At 33.9% G+C, this 22,174-nt stretch overlaps 2 protein-coding genes across 5 annotated transcripts in view; both read right to left on the bottom strand.

Annotated features, from left to right (window-relative positions):
* Positions 1 to 3,157, bottom strand: part of LOC101957045 (kinesin-like protein KIF28P) — a 73,421-nt gene extending 70,264 nt beyond the window's left edge. The window contains exon 1 of the mRNA XM_078024679.1: positions 3,074 to 3,157. Coding sequence (XP_077880805.1) covers positions 3,074 to 3,157 — 84 coding nt within the window. The remainder of the gene's footprint in view (positions 1 to 3,073) is intronic.
* Positions 2,854 to 22,174, bottom strand: part of Ahctf1 (AT-hook containing transcription factor 1) — a 65,343-nt gene continuing 46,022 nt past the window's right edge. For 3 of the 4 annotated variants that reach the window (XM_005326556.5, XM_040276700.2, XM_040276699.2), the window contains 10 exons: positions 21,107 to 21,299; positions 19,792 to 19,992; positions 19,034 to 19,445; positions 17,167 to 17,266; positions 15,258 to 15,355; positions 11,929 to 12,113; positions 8,753 to 10,535; positions 7,027 to 7,160; positions 5,779 to 5,861; positions 2,854 to 4,576 (listed from right to left, as the gene is read on the bottom strand). In XM_005326556.5, the coding sequence (XP_005326613.1) occupies positions 4,384 to 4,576; positions 5,779 to 5,861; positions 7,027 to 7,160; positions 8,753 to 10,535; positions 11,929 to 12,113; positions 15,258 to 15,355; positions 17,167 to 17,266; positions 19,034 to 19,445; positions 19,792 to 19,992; positions 21,107 to 21,299 (3,382 nt within the window). In that variant the 3' untranslated portion in view covers positions 2,854 to 4,383. The remainder of the gene's footprint in view (positions 4,577 to 5,778; positions 5,862 to 7,026; positions 7,161 to 8,752; positions 10,536 to 11,928; positions 12,114 to 15,257; positions 15,356 to 17,166; positions 17,267 to 19,033; positions 19,446 to 19,791; positions 19,993 to 21,106; positions 21,300 to 22,174) is intronic. The other variant, XM_021727176.3, reaches the window with a different exon arrangement.

Here is a 22,174-nt window from a genome sequence, read left to right as displayed (position 1 = left end):
TCAAGACATAGTGCCAGAACTAGATATTCATGTGCAAAAGAATGAACTTGAACCATATATAAAAATTATCCCCTAATGGATCAAAGAAAGCAAATTTTCATGACCTTGGAATGGGCAAAGGATCTGTAACTCCAACAAAACACAAACACTAAAATAAATTGAACCTTGTCAAAATTGTTTCTCCCAGTGGTGCAGGCCTGTAATCCCAGCTACTTGGGAGATAGTGATAAGAAGATCACAAGTTCAAGGCCAAGCCTTAGCAACTTTATCAAGACTGTTTCAAAAAATAAGAGTGGCAATGTACCCTAGTGGTTCAATCCTTAGTACCAGGAAAGCTTTTGCTTCCATGGGCAACACCAAAAATGTGGGAAAAATAAAAATACAACAAATCATCTATCTGATAAAGAAATGCATCCAGAATCTATAAAGGTCAGTTCATAAGAGAGCCAGGTGTGGGAGCATATCCTTATTTTCCCAGCTACTCGGAAGGTTCAGGCAGGAGGATCATGTGAGCCCAGCATAGCGGGCAACACAGACCTGTCAGAATGAGTTAATGAATAAATAAGTGAATGAAAATAGATAATCCAATAAAAAATGAGCAAAGTCTCTCTGAATAGACAATTTTCCCGAGAATGATAAATAGGCATTAAAAACATAGAAAAAATGCTTGGAATAACTGGTCACTAGGGAAATACAAATAAAAATCATGGAATGCATGCCATTTCACATTGACTTGGATGAATATAATCAAAAAGATACCAAGTAATGGCAAAAAGGTGAAGAAATGGAACCCTCATGCACAACTGGTGGGAATGTAAAAGGATGCAGCTGCTTTGGAAAACAACCAGGCATTGATTATTCGATGGCACAGCATAAAACCAAGAGAAATGAAAACACACATCCACACATAAAGTTACTGAAAGATTCCTTAGAGGACTATTTCCAATAGCCAAAAGGTGAAAATAATTGAGAGTATCAACTGATAAAATGGATAAGCAAAATTTGATATATCTATGACAAAATACTGTTTTTATAAAGAATGTAAATTTGAGCTGGGTATGGTAGCCCACACCTTTATTTCCAGCTCTACAGGAGGCTGAAATCAGAAGTTAAGATCAGTCTGTGCAACTTAGCAAGACCTCATCTCCAAAGTGAGGCATCCAGTCACAAAAATATCCAGCACAAAGAAATTGACAGAGGCTGGGTGCGGTTGGCACACTCCTGTAATCCCAGTGGCTTGGGAGGCTGAGGCAGGAAGATCAGGAGTTCAAAACCAGCCTCAGCAATGGTGAGGTGTTAAGCAACTCAATGAGACCCTGTCTGTAAATACAAAATAGGGCTGGGGATGTGGCTCAGTGGTGGAGTGCCCCTGAGTTCAATCCCCAGTACCAAAAAAAAAGAAAAAAAGAAAAAAGAAAGAAATTGATAGGAAGAGTAGATTAGTAGTTGTTTATGGGTGGGGAAATAGAATATTTATGGGTTGTCCAAAAAGAACCTTTATTATAGGCGATGAAATGTTCTAAAACTGTAGTGATGGTTGCATATTATCTGACTATACTAAAAATCTTGAATTGCCAGAGCAAATTGCATTACTCAATAAGAGTTTGAAAGATGGCATCTCGAAGTTGGTTCTCGGATTTCCTAATGAAGACTAGATATGGAATTAAAGTTGGGCAGTATATGCTACCAGGCCTTATAACCTGTAAAATGGAATTTTTACATAACTGGAAGGTTTTGAGCAAGGAGTTACAAGACACTGACTTTCAGATTTTCTTATTGCTAGGTAAAGAACAACCTGGGAGTACCAAGATCATGTAGGAGGTATTGCAGTTGTTAAAGTGTGAGACTTACCTACTCCCTCTCCTATAAATCCTTTTCATTAGTTATTTAAAATCTCCAAGTGGTTACTGTAGCAATATTAGAGGCCAGTGAGAAAAGTGCCTTCAGAATTGCTTTAAGTAGCTTAGAAAAATGGCCCCCCTCCCTTCTGGGGGAAAAGGAATGGCATTTAAATTTACTGGTCATTAATTCTTTGGCATGGTTTGATCAGTTGTCAAGAAACCATGCTACTTCAGAAGCTGTCAATAGTTGTTACACTTAATGTAATCTGATTATATCACTGCTTGGCTACTGAAATATTTTCTGCAACATGGATGAATGTAAAGGTAAGTTATAGAAGTGGGCAAGACCCCATCACATCAAAGGTAAGCATGACATAGTATCCCCATCAGAAAGTTTCTGTAAAGCCTTTGTGTGTTGTATCACTGTCTGTATCCAAATTTTATTTATTCTTTATAGTCATCTCAAATGTTTCTATTCAATATCTAGGAAGCCTTTTAAGATCTGTCCAGGCAAAATTCGCTAGACCTAATCTTTTTCTGGGTATATTATTTCTTTACTATTATGACAGTAAGTATCTTACTGAATCAGATTATTTAGTAAATTTACTTATATTAGACTTAAACTGAAAGCTGCTAGAGAATAAAGGATTTTCCTTTGTGTTCTCAGTTTCTAGTGGTGTTTGATCCTCAGCAGCTGATTAAAAAGTTTACCGAGTGGGTCAGTTCAGAATTACCTTAGAACTTAACCAATGCATTGATACAGATATATGGTTGCTATATATGGTTTCTATAGAGTATAACTGATGAACTACCCTAAAAATGTTGTTAGCAGTGTTTTGGTGAAAAGCAATATAAAAATACATTTATGCATAAATTCATTATAACAGAGTTCATTTAGAATTGGCAATTTGTGTAAAATCTTTTATGGGGGGAGTACATTTATTAAAAACAGTATAATATGGTTATGTTTACCAAATTGCATTGGTTTAAAAAATATTACCTTGACAGTATATCTTTTTATCAATTTTTTTATTGTGCTACTTGTGCAAAGGAATAAAATTAAGTGCTTACTAAATCATATTTAGATCTTTATTAACAAATTCATTTAAATAAGTTTAATATTTCATAAATGACAAGCAGCTTAAATATAAGTTTTGTAATTATCATTAAAAAATTAATAAAATCAAAATCAGTTAAATTTTCAAAAAGGCAATGTGACATTTACCACTAACCTGACTAAATGGCCGCACTCGTACTGCTACTATCACACGGTCGCTAATTGGCAGAGGCATTTTCATCATTTTCTCATTGTCCATACTGTTATTTGGTAGAAAAATAATGTAGAAAAGCCACACTGCTATGCTTCATACTAAAACATTAAAAGCTTAGCTGACAAAGGCAGTTTGTTTCCAGATCATCAATTATTAATGGTCCATTCATTACATACTATCAATTACCTACTATAAATTATTTTACAACACTTATTTATTGATGAAATTTATGGCCTGCATCAAGTATCATCACTTCATTGCACAAAGTCTTACTGCAGAAAAAGGGGTGCTTTCATTTTTTCTTGTTCTTTATCTACTCATCTCTTCCCATTCTCAATCTGTGCCTGAGATCCTATGATAATTTGCCAGTTTTAAATCCTGAATATTAAGGGAATTCTGTGATTCAGTAAGTTTCTTTATAGCAAGAATATTATAAAATGTATCCAAACTTCTCCCCGTATCAATATTAGGCACACACAAGGTGTACTAAATATTGGTAAAAGATTTATTTTACATTTTCTTCTCAAATCTTTTCATGAGGTTGCTAATAAGCAGTGAACCGGTCAATCTAACCTGGGTAATAAGTCTCTGAATTAAGAGACATTAAAGATAAATAGCCTTAAGCTTGCTGAACAAGAAATGCCAACATTATAGTTAACCACAATGCATTACTTGGAAAACTACTCATTTGAGGTAGGTAGATTACACAAAATTTGTGAAACTACAAAAAGGCAGCAAAATTACATGCCCATAATTCAATTTCAGCATAGTAACAGGCAAAACCAAATAAAAGTACACATTATGATTAGAAATCTTAATCACAAAATCAAAGTGCATAAGTTAGAAAATAACAACTTTAAAAAATAATAGTTCAATCACCCTCATTTTAAGATTGGTCTAGTATTTTAACTATAGAGAGAAAAATGGGACAAATGCCTACTAGCATATAAAAATCATTAAGACAAAAATTCCCTTTCAAAAATCTAACAGACACAAACTACTGTTAAGTATACATTTTATTTAACATTCCAATAAGAAGCCATATTTACATATTATATAAATGTATGAAGTCTTAATATAAAATAGAAAAAACACCTGAACTAAAAGAATCACACTCCGTATGGAGTTACTTTACTTACTAAAGACATTCTATTTACAAAAATTTACAGTAGTTTATATAAATTATTTTCTTCCAAATTGGATAATTTTTAATAATCCACACAATTTTGATGACTTTACAAACAGGTGTACATTAGAATCTTGGAAAAAAATTATAGCATTTTTCTGCGTAAAACTTGCTTTGGAAAGGAGGATGGTTTCTTTCTGCCCCTTCCAAGAGTTTTTCCTTTAACTTCTGCAGTTTTTCTTGGTTTGCTCTTTACTTCTTCAATTGGGCTTGCCAAAGGAGAAATCAGCCTAATTTTTACTGGAGGAGGTGACCAAGAACTTTCTTCTTCTGTATTTCTGAAAGAAAGAATAAATTAAGAATAAATGCATGAAGTAACAAAAATAACTGGTTTCTCATCACTCAAAGATAGCTAACCAAATGCTTTCATTTTCCAAGAAAGGTAATGGATTCAAGAGAAAGTGAAGTACAGCTTTAAAAGTCATGTAAGATAATTAGAGGCAGAGTTAAGGTTGTACTTTTATTTTAAAACTATCACTGCTAAATTTTTCCTTAATTTTTCACATGCATTAATAAATACTGCTGGGTTACAAGGATAAGTGAACCAAGTCTTAGAAGTCATCTGTAGGATGAGGGCCTAGCAGGCCCAGACAGCCTATGAGAGAAAGCAGTTCTTAAACACCAGCAACTGGCAAATGTATGTATAATTTCGCAAACATGAAGGAGTTTGTCAAGTATGTTCAAAGCACATTTACAAGTAAATAATGTTATTGATTATAGTCTCATTAAATCAGTTTTGAAAGAAAATGAATTGACACCTTTAATGAATCTGAAATGGAGTAATTTCCCCACAGATGTAGTTTTTTTTTTATTGTTAGTGAAATAATGGCAGGATTTAAAAGTTTACAATTATTTACTAATACTAAAAATATCTTTACTAGTGGAAAGGTGAACCATCCACTTCCTTCCCAATCCACTACAAAAAGGAAGAACAACTGAGAACTAAACTACCTCCATCACCTTTATTATTTTTTAAAAAATATTTATTATTTTTTTAGTTAAAGGTATACACAATCTTATTTTTATATGGTGCTGAGGACTGAATCCAATGCCTCACGCATACTAGGCAAATGCTCTTCCTCTGGGCCACAACCTCAGCCCCATCACCCTTCTTTAAAAAGTGTGAAGACTTTTGTGGAGATCACTTGTTCAACAGCAAAATCAGTCGATGCTAGAAATGACCATAATAAGAATTTGCCTTTTTTGCCATGTTGGGAATCAAATCCAGAGCATTTTGTCCATTAGTGCTCTACCACTGAGCTACATTCCCCAGTCATAATTTCCCTTTTAGTTTATTTTTAAGATTTTTTTTTTAGTTGTAGATGGACGCAATACCTTTATTTATTTATATGGTGCTAAGGATTGAGGGCCTTACAACATGCTAGGCAAGTAATAATTTCCCCTTTTAAATAAGACTTTTCTTAGCTGTAACTTGAAGAAACAAATGGTTAGATATTATAGAATGGAAAGTCATACTTACTTGTTTGCTTGTTTTCTTTTTGCAATCCTGATTCTTTTCACTTTTTGCTCTACCATAGTTTCTCCTGATTTAGTATCATCTTCCTATGGGTTGAAATTTTACAGAGATAAATCCTAAGTAATTAAACATTTGAAATCTAAACAGTTTTTTATCAAAGAGTCAAAGAACATAGCCAAACACTGCAAATAAATTCAAATTTATCCAGTCCAAAACTGACTCCTTCTGTTCTTCAGTAGAAACTCTGGCTAAGATTGCTGCTCTTTATTCCTCACTCCCAAGTCAACTATGCTCCAAATTTTCTTTTCAATGTTTCTATTTCCAGTGGAAACTGACAATTGCCCTTCCTACTGCTTAGGTCCCCAAATCCAGGATCTTCATCTTTTAGGGATTAGGCTGCCAACAATTTTTTTTCCTGCCTAGAATTCATCTTTCACAAAAATGATCTAATATACAAACATGACTATTGTGAACGAATGTTCCCAGCCTACCCACCCCTGCCATGCATTCTGTACATCTTCTGTCTTCTTGGTCCAGGAATGCCTGTCTCTTCTGCCCTCAGTCTACAGAGATACTTGGGTATAAATGATTCTTTTTTTTAATATTTATTTTTAGTTGGAAACAATATCTATCTATCTATCCATCCATCCATCCATCCACCCGTCCATCCATCTATGTGGTGCTGAGGATTGAACACAGGGCCTCGCACACGATAGGCGAGCACTCTATCGCTGAGCCACAATCCCAGCCCTGCATAAATGATTCTGATCAAGCAATGAAATACTTATTGTTTTTGCCTCTTCAACTGTATATTTCATTCAACTGTGAGCTGAGTTATTTTTGTGTAATAACCAATTAATGGCAGATAATTCAATAAATGTCTATAAATTAACATTCATATATATAAAGGAATCACAATCCCTAAAGAATTTCCACTCTAGGGTAATGTGTAACTATGCCATTGAATTAACTCTGAAATAAATTCTTTAATGACACATTAGGGGCTCAAGGACCTATATCATAGGTAAACAAACCCAAATAATTCTGATGACCTCCCAAAAGGTAATTTAAATTACAGCTGCCAGTAAGTAATATATTATCAGCAACATCAAAGATCTGTCTTAAAAGTAGGATCTTCAAGAGTAGAGACATGATGGTTTCGGGTTTTTACCAACAATGGCTGCTACCTTTAAAATATTTTAAAAATAAAAAGTATGTTTAAACAAACACACAAAATCCTATATTCCTTACCAGTTCATCTACAAGCTTGGATGCACTGGATGTATTCTTTCGTCTGGTCCTCAAAGCAGGAGGTGAGAATACAAACTGAGAAGATAAGTCTGAAACTAATTCTTTCAACTGTGCAGGAGCCTCTATTTTTGCAGCTAAAGAAAAGTTGGGGGGAAAAAATGTATCTGTATGTATCCAACAAGAAGCTTAGAACAAATGATGCACATTACAAAGATGCAAACATCCCAAAATAGAGAACACAGGTAGGTACCCCTTAATGACCAAGTTAGGACAAGAAAAATCATGAGGGATAGGGTATGGGGAGAATCTCAGTATCATTTAGGTAAAACAAATGTTTACCTTTATTTAAAAAATCAACTAAATAATGTTATAATAAAAATATGACATAAAAGGCAGGTACAAAATTGCGTAATCCATTAGTTTTTTAATTAAAAAGAATTTTTTTTTTTTTTTTTTAACTTGTGATAGCAGGATCAAACCCAATGCCTCACACATGCTAGACAAGTGCTCTGCCACTAAGATACAGCCCAGCCCAACCCCAGCCCCAATCTGTTAGTTTTAATCCTTTCTGCTTCTGGAATCATCTTCTCAGAAACTTCCCCAACTACTTCAAAGCAGTAAGGAAACAAAGTTTAATATCATGTACAAAAATATTCAGCCTTTATCTACTGGTTCCTTCCACATATTCTCATAGATCAGACTTTACTATTTTCTTTCTATCTAATCTAATCCAATCTATTCTAATCTATTTTTGGGGTACTGGGGTCTGAACTTGGGGGCACTCAATCACTGAGCCACATCCCAGCCCTATTTTGTATTTTTATTTAGAAACAGGATCTCACTGAGTACCACTCACTTTTGCTGAGGCTGGCTTTGAACTCTTGTTCTTCCTGCCTCAAGCTCCTGAGCCACTGAGATTATAGGTATGCACCACTATGCCTGGCTACAAATCATTTTGAGGACAAATTGTCAATTATATGGGAAAGTTGCTTTCCTGGGCTTATGACGAATATGTGACTGCAAAATTACAATGCATTTTAAAGTTTCATCAGCATAGTAAATACTGGAGATATAAAAAGGGCTGGGAATGTAGTATAAAGGTAAACCACTTGCCTATCATGTGCAAGGTCATGGGTTTGATACCCAGTACCTGGGGTGGGGAGGGGGATAGTGTTTGTGGATATCATTGGGACATAAAGCCAATGGCCTCAGTTCTTCAATTTAAAGAGCTGATTCTATTTGGAGAGAAATCAAAATTAAGTCATTGGGATATAAGGACAGAATAAAGAGAAACACTATTCTAATGCTATTTCGAAGAAATAAACACTATAAGCTGGGTACGGAGGTGCACACCTGTAATCCCAGTGAGCCTCAGCAATTTAGCAAGTCCCTAAGCAACTCAGCCAGATCCTGCTGCTAGTAAATATTAAAAAGGCCTGGAGATGTGGCTTGGTGGTTAAATGTCCCTGGGTTTAATCCCTAGTACCACCCCTCCCCCGCCAAAAAGAAAGAAAAATACTATTGTCAGGTAAGTTATAGGATTAAAAAAAGAAAGGAAAAAAAAGAAAAAAGCATACTAAATCATACAGAATCCTTGAAATTTCAAAACAAATTTGGAAACATGAAATCTTTGCTTTAAGCCAAATCAAACCACATAGTGCTTTTAAACAAATTTTAGGTTGAAGATTCTGCATGATATATAAAATATGAATAAAAATAAAAGTACCTTTCACTTTCCTTGGTACCTCTGCTGCAGGAGGAGAAAATAAAGGCTCATTTTTTGGTTCAGAAAGATCTGGTAACAAGATGGCCTTGCTAGACCTGGTCCTTGTACTACGAGAAGATTTAGCAAAAGTTGAGGTGGCAAGTAATCTTTCTTCTTGGTTATTTGGTTGTTTATGTGTCATTTCATCTGATACAGAGTGTAATGAACTTTTCTGACATTGATTTTCAGTCTTCTTGGTAAGTTTTTTCTTAGAGCTTGTCACCAAAACAAGTTCCTCATTTGGCACTAGAATGGTTTTTTCTAAAACTGGTTTTCCAACATCAATATTTTCATTTCTAGCTGAGGTATTCCTTGAAGATCTTCGGATGCTAAGAACTCTCTTCTTGGGACTTCTCTCTTCCTTAACAGTCTTAGATCCAACATTTTCTGATGGATTTATTTTCCTTGGTCTACCACGTTTCCTAGTTGTGGCAGGCAAATCAAATTCTGCTTGAACAATCAATTGGGAGGAATCAAGTTTAGACTCTTCTATCTTATCTGACATAGTAACTTGTTTCTCTCTGATCCTTCTACTACGTTTAATAGGCAGTTGGTCATTGGATTTCCCCTCTTGCATATTTTCAGAGGCTTCTGTATTAGCATTTCTCAGCTTTTTCTTGACAGTCTTGCTAGGACTTGCTACTTTACTAACATTAATTTCAACACTTTCCTGATTTTCTATAGATTTTTTAGTTTTTCTAAGAGTCCTTTTTGTAACAGATGAAAGCTTAACTTCTTTTCTAAAAGAAATTTCTTCAGTTGCTGGTTCCAAAAGCTGAGGTGACTTTAACCTTTTTAGTTCCCTACCTGAAGTAACCTGCAATTCTTGTTCCACAGAATCAATATTATCTAATGTATCTTGATTAGTTTCTTTTTTCTTCCTTCCTCTCCTAATAGAATTTTGAGGTATTTGCTGATTCTGAGATTTTCCTTTGATATCAGAATAGGCACTTTCAGAAACCTCAGAAATATCTTTTGCTTTTCTAGTTTTCTTTATAGATTGTGGCCCTAGCATCTTGGGAGTAGCAAAATCTGCTGACTCTTGCCCTGCTGTAGTGATACTCAGGTTTTGGACTCTCTTTCTCATGCGTGTTCTAGAGGAAACCATGTCATCACCCTGGCTAACATTTATAGTCATGGTACTTGTTTCCTGAAAAGTCTTTATCACAGGTTTGACTAATTTGGTAGAACACATTACCTTCTGGCTTATTAAAGGTATGCTTTCATGAACAGACTGTTCCATTACATCTGAAGTAATTTCTTTACTTCTCGTATCTTTAATCACACCTAATAAATTTTCTGCAATTGCTACTTTAATGGGTTCAGGCACATATGGTAAAGTCTCTACCTTTTGGGATTCTTGATCACTAGTTATGATAGATGGAAAATCTGCAACATGTCCATGATCATCATGTTCCACACTGTATACAAGTTTTTCCTTGGATGCTATGTTAGTTGCTTTAGGTAACACATTAGGTGTTGCAGAATCACCTGTCTCAACTTCTCCTTCTTCACCTTCCAATATCAAGGTAAAGTTGCTCTGGGCCACAAAAAGTTCCCCATCTACTTCAGCAATGTCACATTCAGCAGAGTCTTTATTATCAGGTAAGTCACAAAACTGTTGCTCAATAGTATCAAAATTATATTGAAGCTTAAGAGTTCCTGAGGGATATAACTCGTTAAATGAAAGATTTCTGGCCTCTTCTCCTGAATTTTGAACTTCAAGCTTTTCATGTCCAATTACCTAAAATGAATTAAAGATAAGAGACCAGTTAAAAAATTTAAAAATCTATTTTAGCCTAAAGCACAAAGGTTTTTAATGACCATTTACTTTTGGTGTATGCATTTTTTCAAAATAATGCTACATTTGACATTTGGCACATACTATAAGGTTTACTTTATATATATTCATTTAAAAATTCAGGCCTAAATGAGAATTCAGTCAAAAACAACTATATTCAGAGACTATGACTGTAATTAAACTAGAAATTCCACATTTCCCTAGCTATGACAGTATAAACAAAAAATTGAAAATTATTATGAGACTATTATGAAAATTAAGGATTTTTTCTACTCTTACTCAACAGAAAACCCCCAAACTATATTTTAATGAAAATCCCCAAATTACCTAACTATCCACACTTTTCTAAACAGCATGATCCCCGTAAGGTTGAAGAACAATTCACCTACATAAGCTCCCTTGGGCTAGACTCAATCCTCTTCCCTTTGCTGGGGCTGCATAAACCATGAAATTCCTAAGGCTTTCAAGTTCAGTACCTCTCTTGCAAGGGTTTGGTGGAAGAAGGAATGGTCCTTGCATTTACCTTTTGGTAAGGGAAGGGGAGAAAAAGGAGGAGGTAGAGAGTAACAGAGAGATCTCCTGACCAAGAAGGTAGAACATTACCACCCACCTAGACAATGACATTTTCCCATTCCCCAAACATTGAGATGAGATTGGAAACAGCCTAAAAGTGAGGATTCCCATTTACACCATGCCCACATTTTTATTGTTTCACAACTAAAGGAATAGGGACTTTAGCCATCTATTTCACAGCACTCATAAAGATAAATATAGATACTCATAACACTTATACCCAAACTCCATACACATTTCTATACATAATTGAGTTTTTCCTCTTATCATATAAAAATGTGGTCAAATCATAGAAAAACCATAAAACATATTAAGTATAAAAAATGTTTTTTGGAGTTGTTCAGAAATCGAATATCACCCAGGTAAATATCATCCTCTCAAAATATGCTTAAGGTAGGGGTATCCTGTTTAATTGTATCTATTCATTTTCATATATAGGCTTCTCAATAGTCTTATTGTCTCTGGAGTAGCCATTGTATGTTTTCTTCTGGCTAAAAAAGCCTTTCATTTGAAGCATATAAGTAAAAATTAAATCATGACTTTTTTTTTTAAACAGAAAATTGGTTTTCATGAAAACCAATTTCTTTAAGGACGTGTTCTTTTATTCTGCAAAATATTAATGTATTTAATTAGCACAAATTTTTAGATTTTAATACAGCAGTCAACTAAATGAATACATTAAATTTGAACTATCATATCTTGAAACCTAACTAAACCAAAACTAAAAGACTGACAAAAAAAGTGAAAAGTTAATTTTTTTTACATGAATTTCTTGAGTGTCAGGAGAACTGTCAGGAATTGGTAGCTTCTCTTCTGGTATGTCAACACTTTCTTTTAGTACATCAATTTCTAGTTCACGATCTTCTTTTAAGGTATGTTCAGAGATAACAGGACTTTCAGATGTGATGAGCCCAGAGCTTCCACTATCACCAAGGTTACTGGCCACTGCTGTTGGGGGGTAGGGGGAAAGAGTTAAGGTTTTTACATTTTAAATTGAAAATCATGTTATTAACAAAGGAAACACAATGGAAAAAGCTATATACCTCACTTGAAAAATTAATTTAAAAAGTCTAAGATCTTAAAAAGGAAAGGTCTTTTTAAAAGGCAAATCCACTTTTTTCCAGGATAATACACATTCAGTTGAAATAATACATATACATAATATAAATTACACATTTAAAACTGGCAACATTGTTTTCTTCCATTGGACTGTAATTCCTACCCTTATTCTGACAGTTTAATATAATGACAAATTCCTGGAGGAACTTAAAGTGTTCATTATTTTGAAAATTATGTATTACCTAGTGATTATAAGACAACTAGCTATCTTTGTTAAACCAGTGCAGAATTATACTAGGGACATGCAATCTGGATTTTGACATGGCTTTCTTTTGGCAGAAAGCATACAAATGAACACAAATGTACCTTACCACTTTTCAAAATTAGGTGAAGGGGCTCACAAAAATATTCCTTTCATTTTTTCTTTTCACCAAATGTTTACATGTCACTAATACTCATAGGTTATATTTAGGTTTAGCATTTGTGAATGTCGCAAAACACTAACCTCAAGGAGAAAAGATGTCTCCAACCTAACTAAAAAAATCCTTTAAAAAAATATTTATTTCTTAGTTACAAGTCAACACAATGTCTTTATTTTTATGTGGTACTAAGAATTGAACCCAGTGCCTCACACATGCTAGGCAGGCACTCTACCTCTGAGCCACAACCTCAACCCACTAAAAATCATTTTTAATGATGAATACAAATCAATAAAAAGGTAAAAAGATTTAAAAAAAGGCAAACCAGAAAAAATATTCATACTTTTAATAGATAAAAAGCTTATTATCCCTAATAGGCAAATGCTGTAAAATAAAATGAAGATATTTCCCACCTATCAGTTTGGCAAAAAGGCATGGGAAAATAGGTACTTTTTCACTCATCAACATATGAAAATAGCAGAAAATAATAATATTAGAAATCTGAATATTCTTTGACCTAGTAGGTCCATGTCTATCCAACAGAAATTCTGACATAGATTGTCTTGAAGATATATACCCAAGTATAGGCCTACAGAAACAAAACAGTGAAACAAAAAAATAAGAAAAAAAAAATAATAATCAGCCCCAAAACAGACCTGTAAACCAATGGTACAAAATAGAGGACACAGAGACAAACCCACATAATTACAGTTATCTCACATAAGACAAAGGCATCAAAAACATAAATTGGAGAAAAGACAGCCTCTTCAACAAATGGTTCTGGGAAAATTGGAAATCCACACGTAACAAAATGAAATTAAACCTATATCTTTTACCATGCACAAAACTCAACTCAAAGTGAATCAAGGACCTAGGAATTAAACCAGAGACCTTGCGCCTAATGGAAGGAAAAGTAGGCCCAAATTTCCTCCATGTCAGATTAAGCCTCAACTTCCTTAATAAGACTGCTATTGCGCAAGAATTAAAACCAAGAATTAATAAATGGAATGGATTCAAACTAAAAAGCTTCTTCTCAGGAAAAGAAACAATCAGTGAGGTGAGTAGAGAACCTACAGAATGGGAGCAAATTTCTACCACAAGCACATCAGATACAGCACTAATCTATAAAGCACCCAAAAACCTTAACACCAAAAAAAAACAAAAAAAAAAAAAAACCCCACAAATAACCCAATCAACAAATGGGCCAAGAAATTGAACAGAGGATATATAATCAAATCAACAAACATATGAAAAAAATGTTCAACATCTCTAGCTATTAAAGAAAAGCAAATCAAAATTACTCTAAGACTTCATTTCACTCCAGTCTGAATGGACTGGAGTGAAATATCAAGAATACAAACAAAAAGAAGTGTTGGCTAGGGTGTGGGGGAAAAGGCACTCTCATACATTGCTGGTGGGACTGCAAATTGGTGCAGCCAGTATGAAAAGCAGTATGGAGACTCCTTGGAAAACTGGGAATGGAACCATCTTTTGACCCAGCTATCCCACTCCTCGGTCTATACCCAAAGGACTTAAAAACAGTATACTACAGGGACACAGCCACATCCATGTTTAGAGCAGCACAATTCACAATAGCTATCTTTGTGGAACCAACCCAGATGCCCTTCAGTAGATGAAGGGATAGGCAAAGCAAACTTTGGTATATATACACAATGCAATATTACACACATCATTTAAAAAGAAGAAAATCATGGCATTTGCAGGGAAATGGATGGAGTTGGAGATATAATGCTAAGTAAGCTAATCCCCAAAAACCAAAGGCTGAATAAAACATTCTTTGATATGAGAATGCTGACTCATGGCTACAGGGGGTAATGGAGAAACTTTAGCTAGGATAAAGGGTAGGGTGAGGAAGGGAGCAGGCATGGGGGTAGGAATGATGGTGGAATGAGTTGGACATCATTACCCTAATACAAGTGTGAAGACAAGAATGGTGTGAAAATACTTTGTATACAACCAGAGACTTGAAAAAATGCACTCTATATGTGTAATATGAAATGAATTACAATCTGCTGTCATATATAACAAATTAAGTAAATTAACAATTTATAGGAACAGCTTTTATTAAGTGCCAAGCATTATTCTAAATACTTTCCACACATCTGGCTTAATTCTGACAACTATGAAATAAATCTTTTCACACATCTGGTTTAATCCTGACTACGAAATGAATACTATTAATATTTCCGTCTTATATTGTTAGTATTTATCAGACAAAAAATAGAGAAAAACAAATTTATAGTTAAGGGCAAAGGACTTTTGAGTCAGATAATTACACCTCACATGGTGTCATGAAGATTAAATGAGATAACATGTGTGAAAAGCTATAAGGTTACCAAAGAAAGTAGCTTCACCTCTGTATAATACAGTGTCTGAGAGTAGGTGTCCCACACCCCAAAACAGGGTTAACTGTGGGGAAAAAAAATTCAATGAATTATACTTATTCTTTCATGTTCCTAAATGCCTTACAAGCAACCTATTGTTTTGATAGCTGACATATCTCCTTAGAATGCCTTTATTCTAGGGAAGCAAATCAAAAAGAGTGGTAGAAATGAGAGAAGAAATAAAATGAAACAATCAAATGAACACATACATTCATTGTTGTCTGCTCTAATCGTAGAGTTGTAGGCTTCAACAGACATTAATCCTTTATCCAACACTGGTATCTTGGACTTTGGGGTGAGGATTTTCCTTTAGAAATAGAAATGTATACTTTAGCATGTATAAATATCCCACCTTCTCTACCTGCTTTGTCCTACTGCCTCTGTTATTCTGCTGATGAAAATCAAGGTTCAAAGAAATCACCAAACTCATTTTGAATATTATAAAATATGCAAGTGAATTTATAAACAAATAATGCTATACTTGGTTTTCCTTACTTTCTATTATTTTACTTTTTCAGTGACAATGACATGACATCAGAGTACAAATAAATCTATTGAAATGCGTGTCAGTATAAATTACACTTTGGCTAATTTTTTAAATAATTGTGGCCATGTTCTTCAAATAAGCCTGTCAAGTATTATGGAACATTTCCTATATACACAGTAGGATCAGGTTCAATATTTTAAAATTGGAAAAACAGGGTAAAAAGACTTATAATGGGAGACCATTGAAACCTGTATTAACACACATGATAAAAATAAGTTTCAGAATATGCTGACAGCCTTCATATTCTGAGCTGACCCTTTCCTAAAATCCAATTAGGCTGGTTTTTAAAATAGAGAATAATGTATTTGAAGTATGTACACATGGATATAAGACTTCCTCAACCACAATGCTTGTAGCAAGGATAAGAGAACAATAAATCACCACAAAATATTAAACATTATTTAGAAAAGAACTAGAGCTCTGCCAAGATGTTGAATATTCACCTAGTTTTTCAATGAAACCTTTTCTCATGTGAATGCTTTGTTTTATGACTGATGCAATTACCTATCAAATCCATTGTAATAAATAACATTTGTTTTCATTAAAGTTTAAAAAACACTAAAACAATAAAATAATTGGATAGTCCTTTATTCCACATTTCCAATAAAGGTCTGGGTAAATTCCAGCCATCAAATGTGATGTTTTCTCAGAAATGAAGTAGGTGACCAAGTTTGACCTTTCAGGTGACTATTGTGTTCCTGAATGTTGCAAATGGTTTGTGAAGTTGCTCATTATTTACTTATAGAGAGCAGTGTTTTAAATTATCACATTTCAGATGAGTTATTTTACTACATAACCTTTACTACCTCTTAATAATTGAAGCTGCCACTTTTTTGTATCCTCTACAACAGCACTACTACAAATGCTGACATACAATCTTAATCTTGTCTTTAGTCGTGAAATGAAGGAAAAGAGCATTTTGCCAGGTGAACTAATTATTTCATATGGATCAGTTCAGTTGACTTTCAATAAAGGAAGCAGTACACTGATTTACATTCTAATATAAGCTTCTTATAATAGATGATAAACTGTATGGGAATTGGTACCATTTTACCAATCCTGTTTTGAACAGCAAGCACTATGAATATCACCTAATGCATGGCCTTTTCTGTCAATGAAATTATTTGACAGCATAATATTTTAATTAGTTATCAAAAAACTTTATAGGATTGTAAGGAAAAAAATTTCTCTCAGCCATCTCTCCTATGTTCCACTCTGGTTTTATAGGAGTCCTGTGCCTAATCATCCTGAAACTACTAAAAAAAGGAAGCACATAGACTAATACCATAGTTGTGAATGAACTTTTGGTCTTCAACAGAAAGAGTCAAAGAATATTAATATGCCTCAACTCACTAGGTCTCTATATTATAGAAATGTCTAGTAGTATTAAGATTTATTTCATGGTAACTGAATATCACAACTATAAATCAACTAGGAATACAGGCAATTATTCAAGATGGGAATGTCAAAAATCTAAATGATCTCTAATACATGAAGAATATTTTGCCATGGGTTCATAATTTCATTAAACTTCTTTGGAAAAATATTTGAAACTGTCTTCATAAACTTACCCTTCATGGATTGATGGCACACAAAGTGATGCTTTGGTTCCTTCAGTGGAGCTTAAGTTATTTGATCCTGAAAGGGTCTCCTCTGCAACTTTCAAAGTGTCTACAAATCATACAGGTAAAAATATCATTTAAGCTAAATGTTTTATAACTGCACAGGTCTTGAACTATTACTGTTTAAGAAGTTGCTAGGCCTGCTTTTTCGTTCTTTTGTGTTTATTTCCTTGGCATCAGATTGTCAGCAGTTCCTTTTACTAATTCTGAGTCAAAGAGCCTCCCTTAACCTCCAACTTTTTACCTTTGGCTGAACAAGTACAATTTATTGCAAATGTTCTACATATATCAATTCACTTAATCCAAAATATTCAAAGAGGTATATCAGAAAAACTAAAGCATAATGTTAACACTGTTTATCCCAGATCACCAAGCATACTTAGAAAATAGTTGAGCAAGGATTCAAATTTAGTCTATTGTAATCTAGAGTATAGTCTTCTATGATTCTGACTCCAACACACACACACACACACACACACACACACACACACACACACACACACACAGATTTCTACTTGGGACTGCCCAATAGGGTAGAAACAATCCATAACAATCCATATGTACATTCTTTTTTTAAAAATTATGGTCCTGGGAATGGAAACCAGGGCTTCATGCATGCTAGGCAAGCATTTTACCACCAAGGTGCATTCCTAAGCCCTTTTAAAAAAAATGTATTTTGAGAGAGGGTCTAATTAAGTTGTCTGGGCAAGGCTCAAATTTGCAATACTCCTGGCCTCAGCCTCCCAAATAGCTGCGACTACAGGTATTTACCATACCTGGCTCTTCTATGAACATTCTATTCTAATATTTATCATTTAAACATTTTAATGAAATTATGACACAGAAAAAAAAAGCAATGTTTATCTCTAGACATACACTACTTCAGCAGACTCCTGAATTTAACAGAGAAATTAATAATATGTAACAGAGACATCACAATCCAAACGTCATTGGACTCACTTCATGGGCCTTTATCTTGATTGTTCTGTGGTTGTTTTGGCAGTAAGGATGGAATATAGAACAATATCCCGCTCTGTGAGCAGAATTTCCCTAAATTAAGACTGCTGAATAAGTTAAAAATTGCAGCAACAATCTATTCTGTAAAGTTATTATTACATCCATTATTTATGGGAATATTCTCTAAATCGGACTGCTGAACCTTGCATTTCCATCCTTAAACATTAGTATTCTTTTCCAAATTTCATGGCCAGATTAAAAAGCATACTAAGTTTCTCTCCCTTCAAAGCTCATATATACTTATGGAACAATGTAAGCAATACTTATAACTGAAAAAGATTTTGACACCATGCACATATAATATTTAATCTTGATCTTCAAGCTTTCCTTATGGTGAAAAGAAACCTATTACAAAATTTATTAAGGTTGAGGAGAAAGCAGAAGGGATATGAAAAAGGGAGGAATGGTGGCATCTGACCAAACTTTCTTATGTATGTTTATAAATATACCCCAATGAATTAACCTTTATGAATAATGGACAAATTTTTTAAAATAATAATACATACAAGATCAGGAAAGCAGAGGGAGGAAAGAGGGAGGGAGAATTTTGGAGACTAAATTGAAAACCTCAATGGTTTTACTATAATGCACTAAAGAAGAATTTTTTAAGGAGTATCAATGGCAATTTTTTAAAAAATATTTTTTAGCTTTAGGTGGACACAATATCTTTATTTTATTTTTATGTGGTGCTGAGGATCAAACCCAGTGCCTCACGAATGCCAAGCGAGTGTGTTACTACTTGAGCCATATCCCCAGCCCTATCAATGGCAATTTTTAATATGTGGAAATGAGTTCTTACCCATCTGTTTTTCCTCATCTGGAGGAATTACTTGTGACTCAAACACATCTTTATCTTCATCTTTCTTGATTTGCTCAGTTAAATTAGTATTTAGTTCAGTGGAAGACTCTCCTGACTGGGAGGACAAGAAAATATCTTCAAACTCTTCTGGTGATGGTGCATCTTGATATTCTAAGGTGGTCTGGTCTGATCTGGTTGAAGCATTGCTTTCTTTGCTCACATCTAGTTTCTCCAAACTTTGTGAGGATGCGTCCAGTGACCCTGTATCCATTTCTTGAGGGTCCTTTTCTGAGCTATTTACAAGAAAAGGAATGGTTTCCTCTTTGCTCTTCGGCCATTCATTTTCTGCTGGAACTCCACATTTATGAAAAGATGCAGTGATAAATGCTTCTGGGTTACTGTTATCTGCAGGCTGTTAACAACCAAATAGGAACTTAAGAAATACTACACAGAATAAACAAAACTTTTTAAAAAAGCCCACAGACTAAGACTTAGGAGGTCTGAATTCTAGTGCTATTTCTGCCACCAATATATACAATTCACTTGGTACTTTTAAGCCCAATTTTGTTTTTTCATCTGTAAAAGGCTTAGCCATTGCCCTCATGTTTTCTTCAGAATTGTTTTGTAAATTCAAGTCAATCTATAAAACTGCATATAAAAATCCATAGTGAGGTTATTTAAATTGATTTACCACACTTTTTACTTGTAAGAGCTAATACAATCTTTGAGTCTTTTTTCCCTATTATAATCAAACTTACTGCAATAGTCCATTTTGTGTTCATTTCTTCTTCCATGAATGAAATTTTAGTTTCTTTAAGTCGCAAAGGAGGAGTAAGAGACCTTCCAGGTGATGTAGAGGGAGTTGCTAAAGGTGTTCGAAGGCCAGACCTTAGGATAGATTGAGGAGTAAACTCGGCAAATCCAGAAGAAGCAACTGACATAACCAAACTTTTAGCTTTCTAAAACAAAGAACAAATGGAATTCCATTAGTGTTTATAAAAGGCATTTACGTAAGTATTTACTTGGGCATTTGAGTGACAATTGTGGTGATAGTCTCATTAGATTTAGTAATAATGAATACATATAATTCAAAATTAGCACTTAATTTAGTAGAAATAATTCCTTCACTTAATTTATCCACTAAAGACCCAGTAACCAGATTACTGAATCCCACTAATGAGTGCTGTTAGACACATTATAAGATTGTTATAACTAAATACTCTTTTAGCAAGACGAACAAAATCATTCCCTAATATAATTTCACTTGAATTTTTTGAACTTAGCTGGAGAAAATACAAACCAGTTTTTATTTTTGGACAGATGAAAAGATTAGAAATACAATACTGGATTGTGTCAGGAAGCTAAAAATCCTATCAACCTTCTTTTAATAACTATTTTAGAAATAGCACTTAGTTATCTTTCATTCAATTTGAAAAATAAGAATTTTCTAGCTTTACTGATCTCTAGAAAGAGAACCCAGAAACAACAAAAATAAGAAAGCTTCTAGGATTCAATATAGAATACTGAACAAGGAGCAAGGAGATAACATATGAAAATACTTTGAAAACGAAAAGATTATTGTTACAAGTTATCACAAGTTTAGTTTTGTTGTTTTCTCAATAATAATTTATCAGAAAGGAGGGAGGAAAAGGTTATTTAGACACTAATAAACTAGGAGTAGGAATAGTTCATGGTCAGAAAAATTTCTTAAAAATGTAAAAACTAAAAATTATTTAACAGAAGGAAAAAATAAGTGCATAGTATCAGCAAAATTATATCAACATATATAAAAATCAAAAGCTTAAAATTATTTTGAAAAGGACAAAGGCCAATTTATAATAACCATTCAGAGCCTTGTATAATATTCAAGACAATGTGATCATTATTATTAAATTTAATCAACCCAGTTTAAGAAGATGCAAAAGTACAGCAAGTATTTTGGAAAGACAGTCATGAAAATTAAAGTGAAAAACAGCTATTGACTATTCAGTTACAAATAGCTCATTTTCTCTGTGCTATTTGAAACTAAGAACACTCTTGCTTTACTATGAATGCTAGGGACATAATACTAACCTTAACTACAAGAGGAGTCTCAAGTAAATGTAATTCTGCAGACTTGGAGGTATTCTGATGTGATTCTTTTGACTGTGAACCAAATGGCAAAGAACTGGATAGTAGGCATAAAGGAGATCTTGTGGGGCTTTGCTGAATAAACCCCAAAGGTTGAGAAGGTCGGGGGATAGGATGAATAACCAAATCTAGTAATCTGTAATCAGAACATACTTATGAATAGAAGAATCCTGGTATATTATTAACTAAATTATTCTGATGAAACAAAAGAATTTTAATATTCAATGTTATTGTTAAGATTTATATATTCACTAATGAATACCATAAAAATACATAAACACACTTAGCCACCATTAATTTTTAAAAAGTCAGAAAACGATTTCAGTAGCAAAAAAATAATTAGGAATTTTAGAAACAATTTAAGAACAAAGAAGATCACAATATTTTTCAGTAGTGGGTATTTAACCCAGAACTTTACCGTTAAGCTACATCACCCTCTTTTTATTTTGAGACAGAGTCTCATTTAAGTTACCTAGGGCTGTCCTCAAACTTGTACTCTTCCTGTCTTAGCCTCCCCATTTGTTAGGACTGGTTATGTATCACCATGCCTGCAGTTCTCTTTCCCTTTTACCAGTTATTTACTGAGCTTCCACTATCAGCCAGGCATTTATTTGCCATGAAGATTAACTGCTAAAGATTGACAATACACAGGATAAGGCATCCCTAGCAATCCATGTGCTAAAATTCATCTTTATCAACACTTAGGATATGACAGCATTAAAATCTAGACTAACACCCACCCCCCAAAAAAAGTTAATTAAAAAAAGTTTGTTGGGCTGGGGATGTGGCTCAAGTGGTGGCGTGCTCGCCTAGCATGCGTGCGGCCTGGGTTCGATCCTCAATACCACATTCAAATAAAGATGTTGTGTCCACCGAAAACTAAAAAAATATAAATGAATATTTTAAAAAAATCTCTCGCTCTCCCTTAAAAAAAAAAGTTTGTTGACAAAATAATCTCAAAAAGTTTTCCATAATGTCCCAGACCTAGTTTACATCAAATGATAAAACTGA

The sequence above is a fragment of the Ictidomys tridecemlineatus genome, chromosome 10 (genome assembly GCF_052094955.1).
Source record: "Ictidomys tridecemlineatus isolate mIctTri1 chromosome 10, mIctTri1.hap1, whole genome shotgun sequence".
In the NCBI taxonomy this organism is placed as follows: Eukaryota; Metazoa; Chordata; class Mammalia; order Rodentia; family Sciuridae; genus Ictidomys; species Ictidomys tridecemlineatus.
The sequence above is the reverse complement of the archived record's forward strand: the minus strand, read 5'-3'. Positions and strand labels throughout refer to the sequence as shown.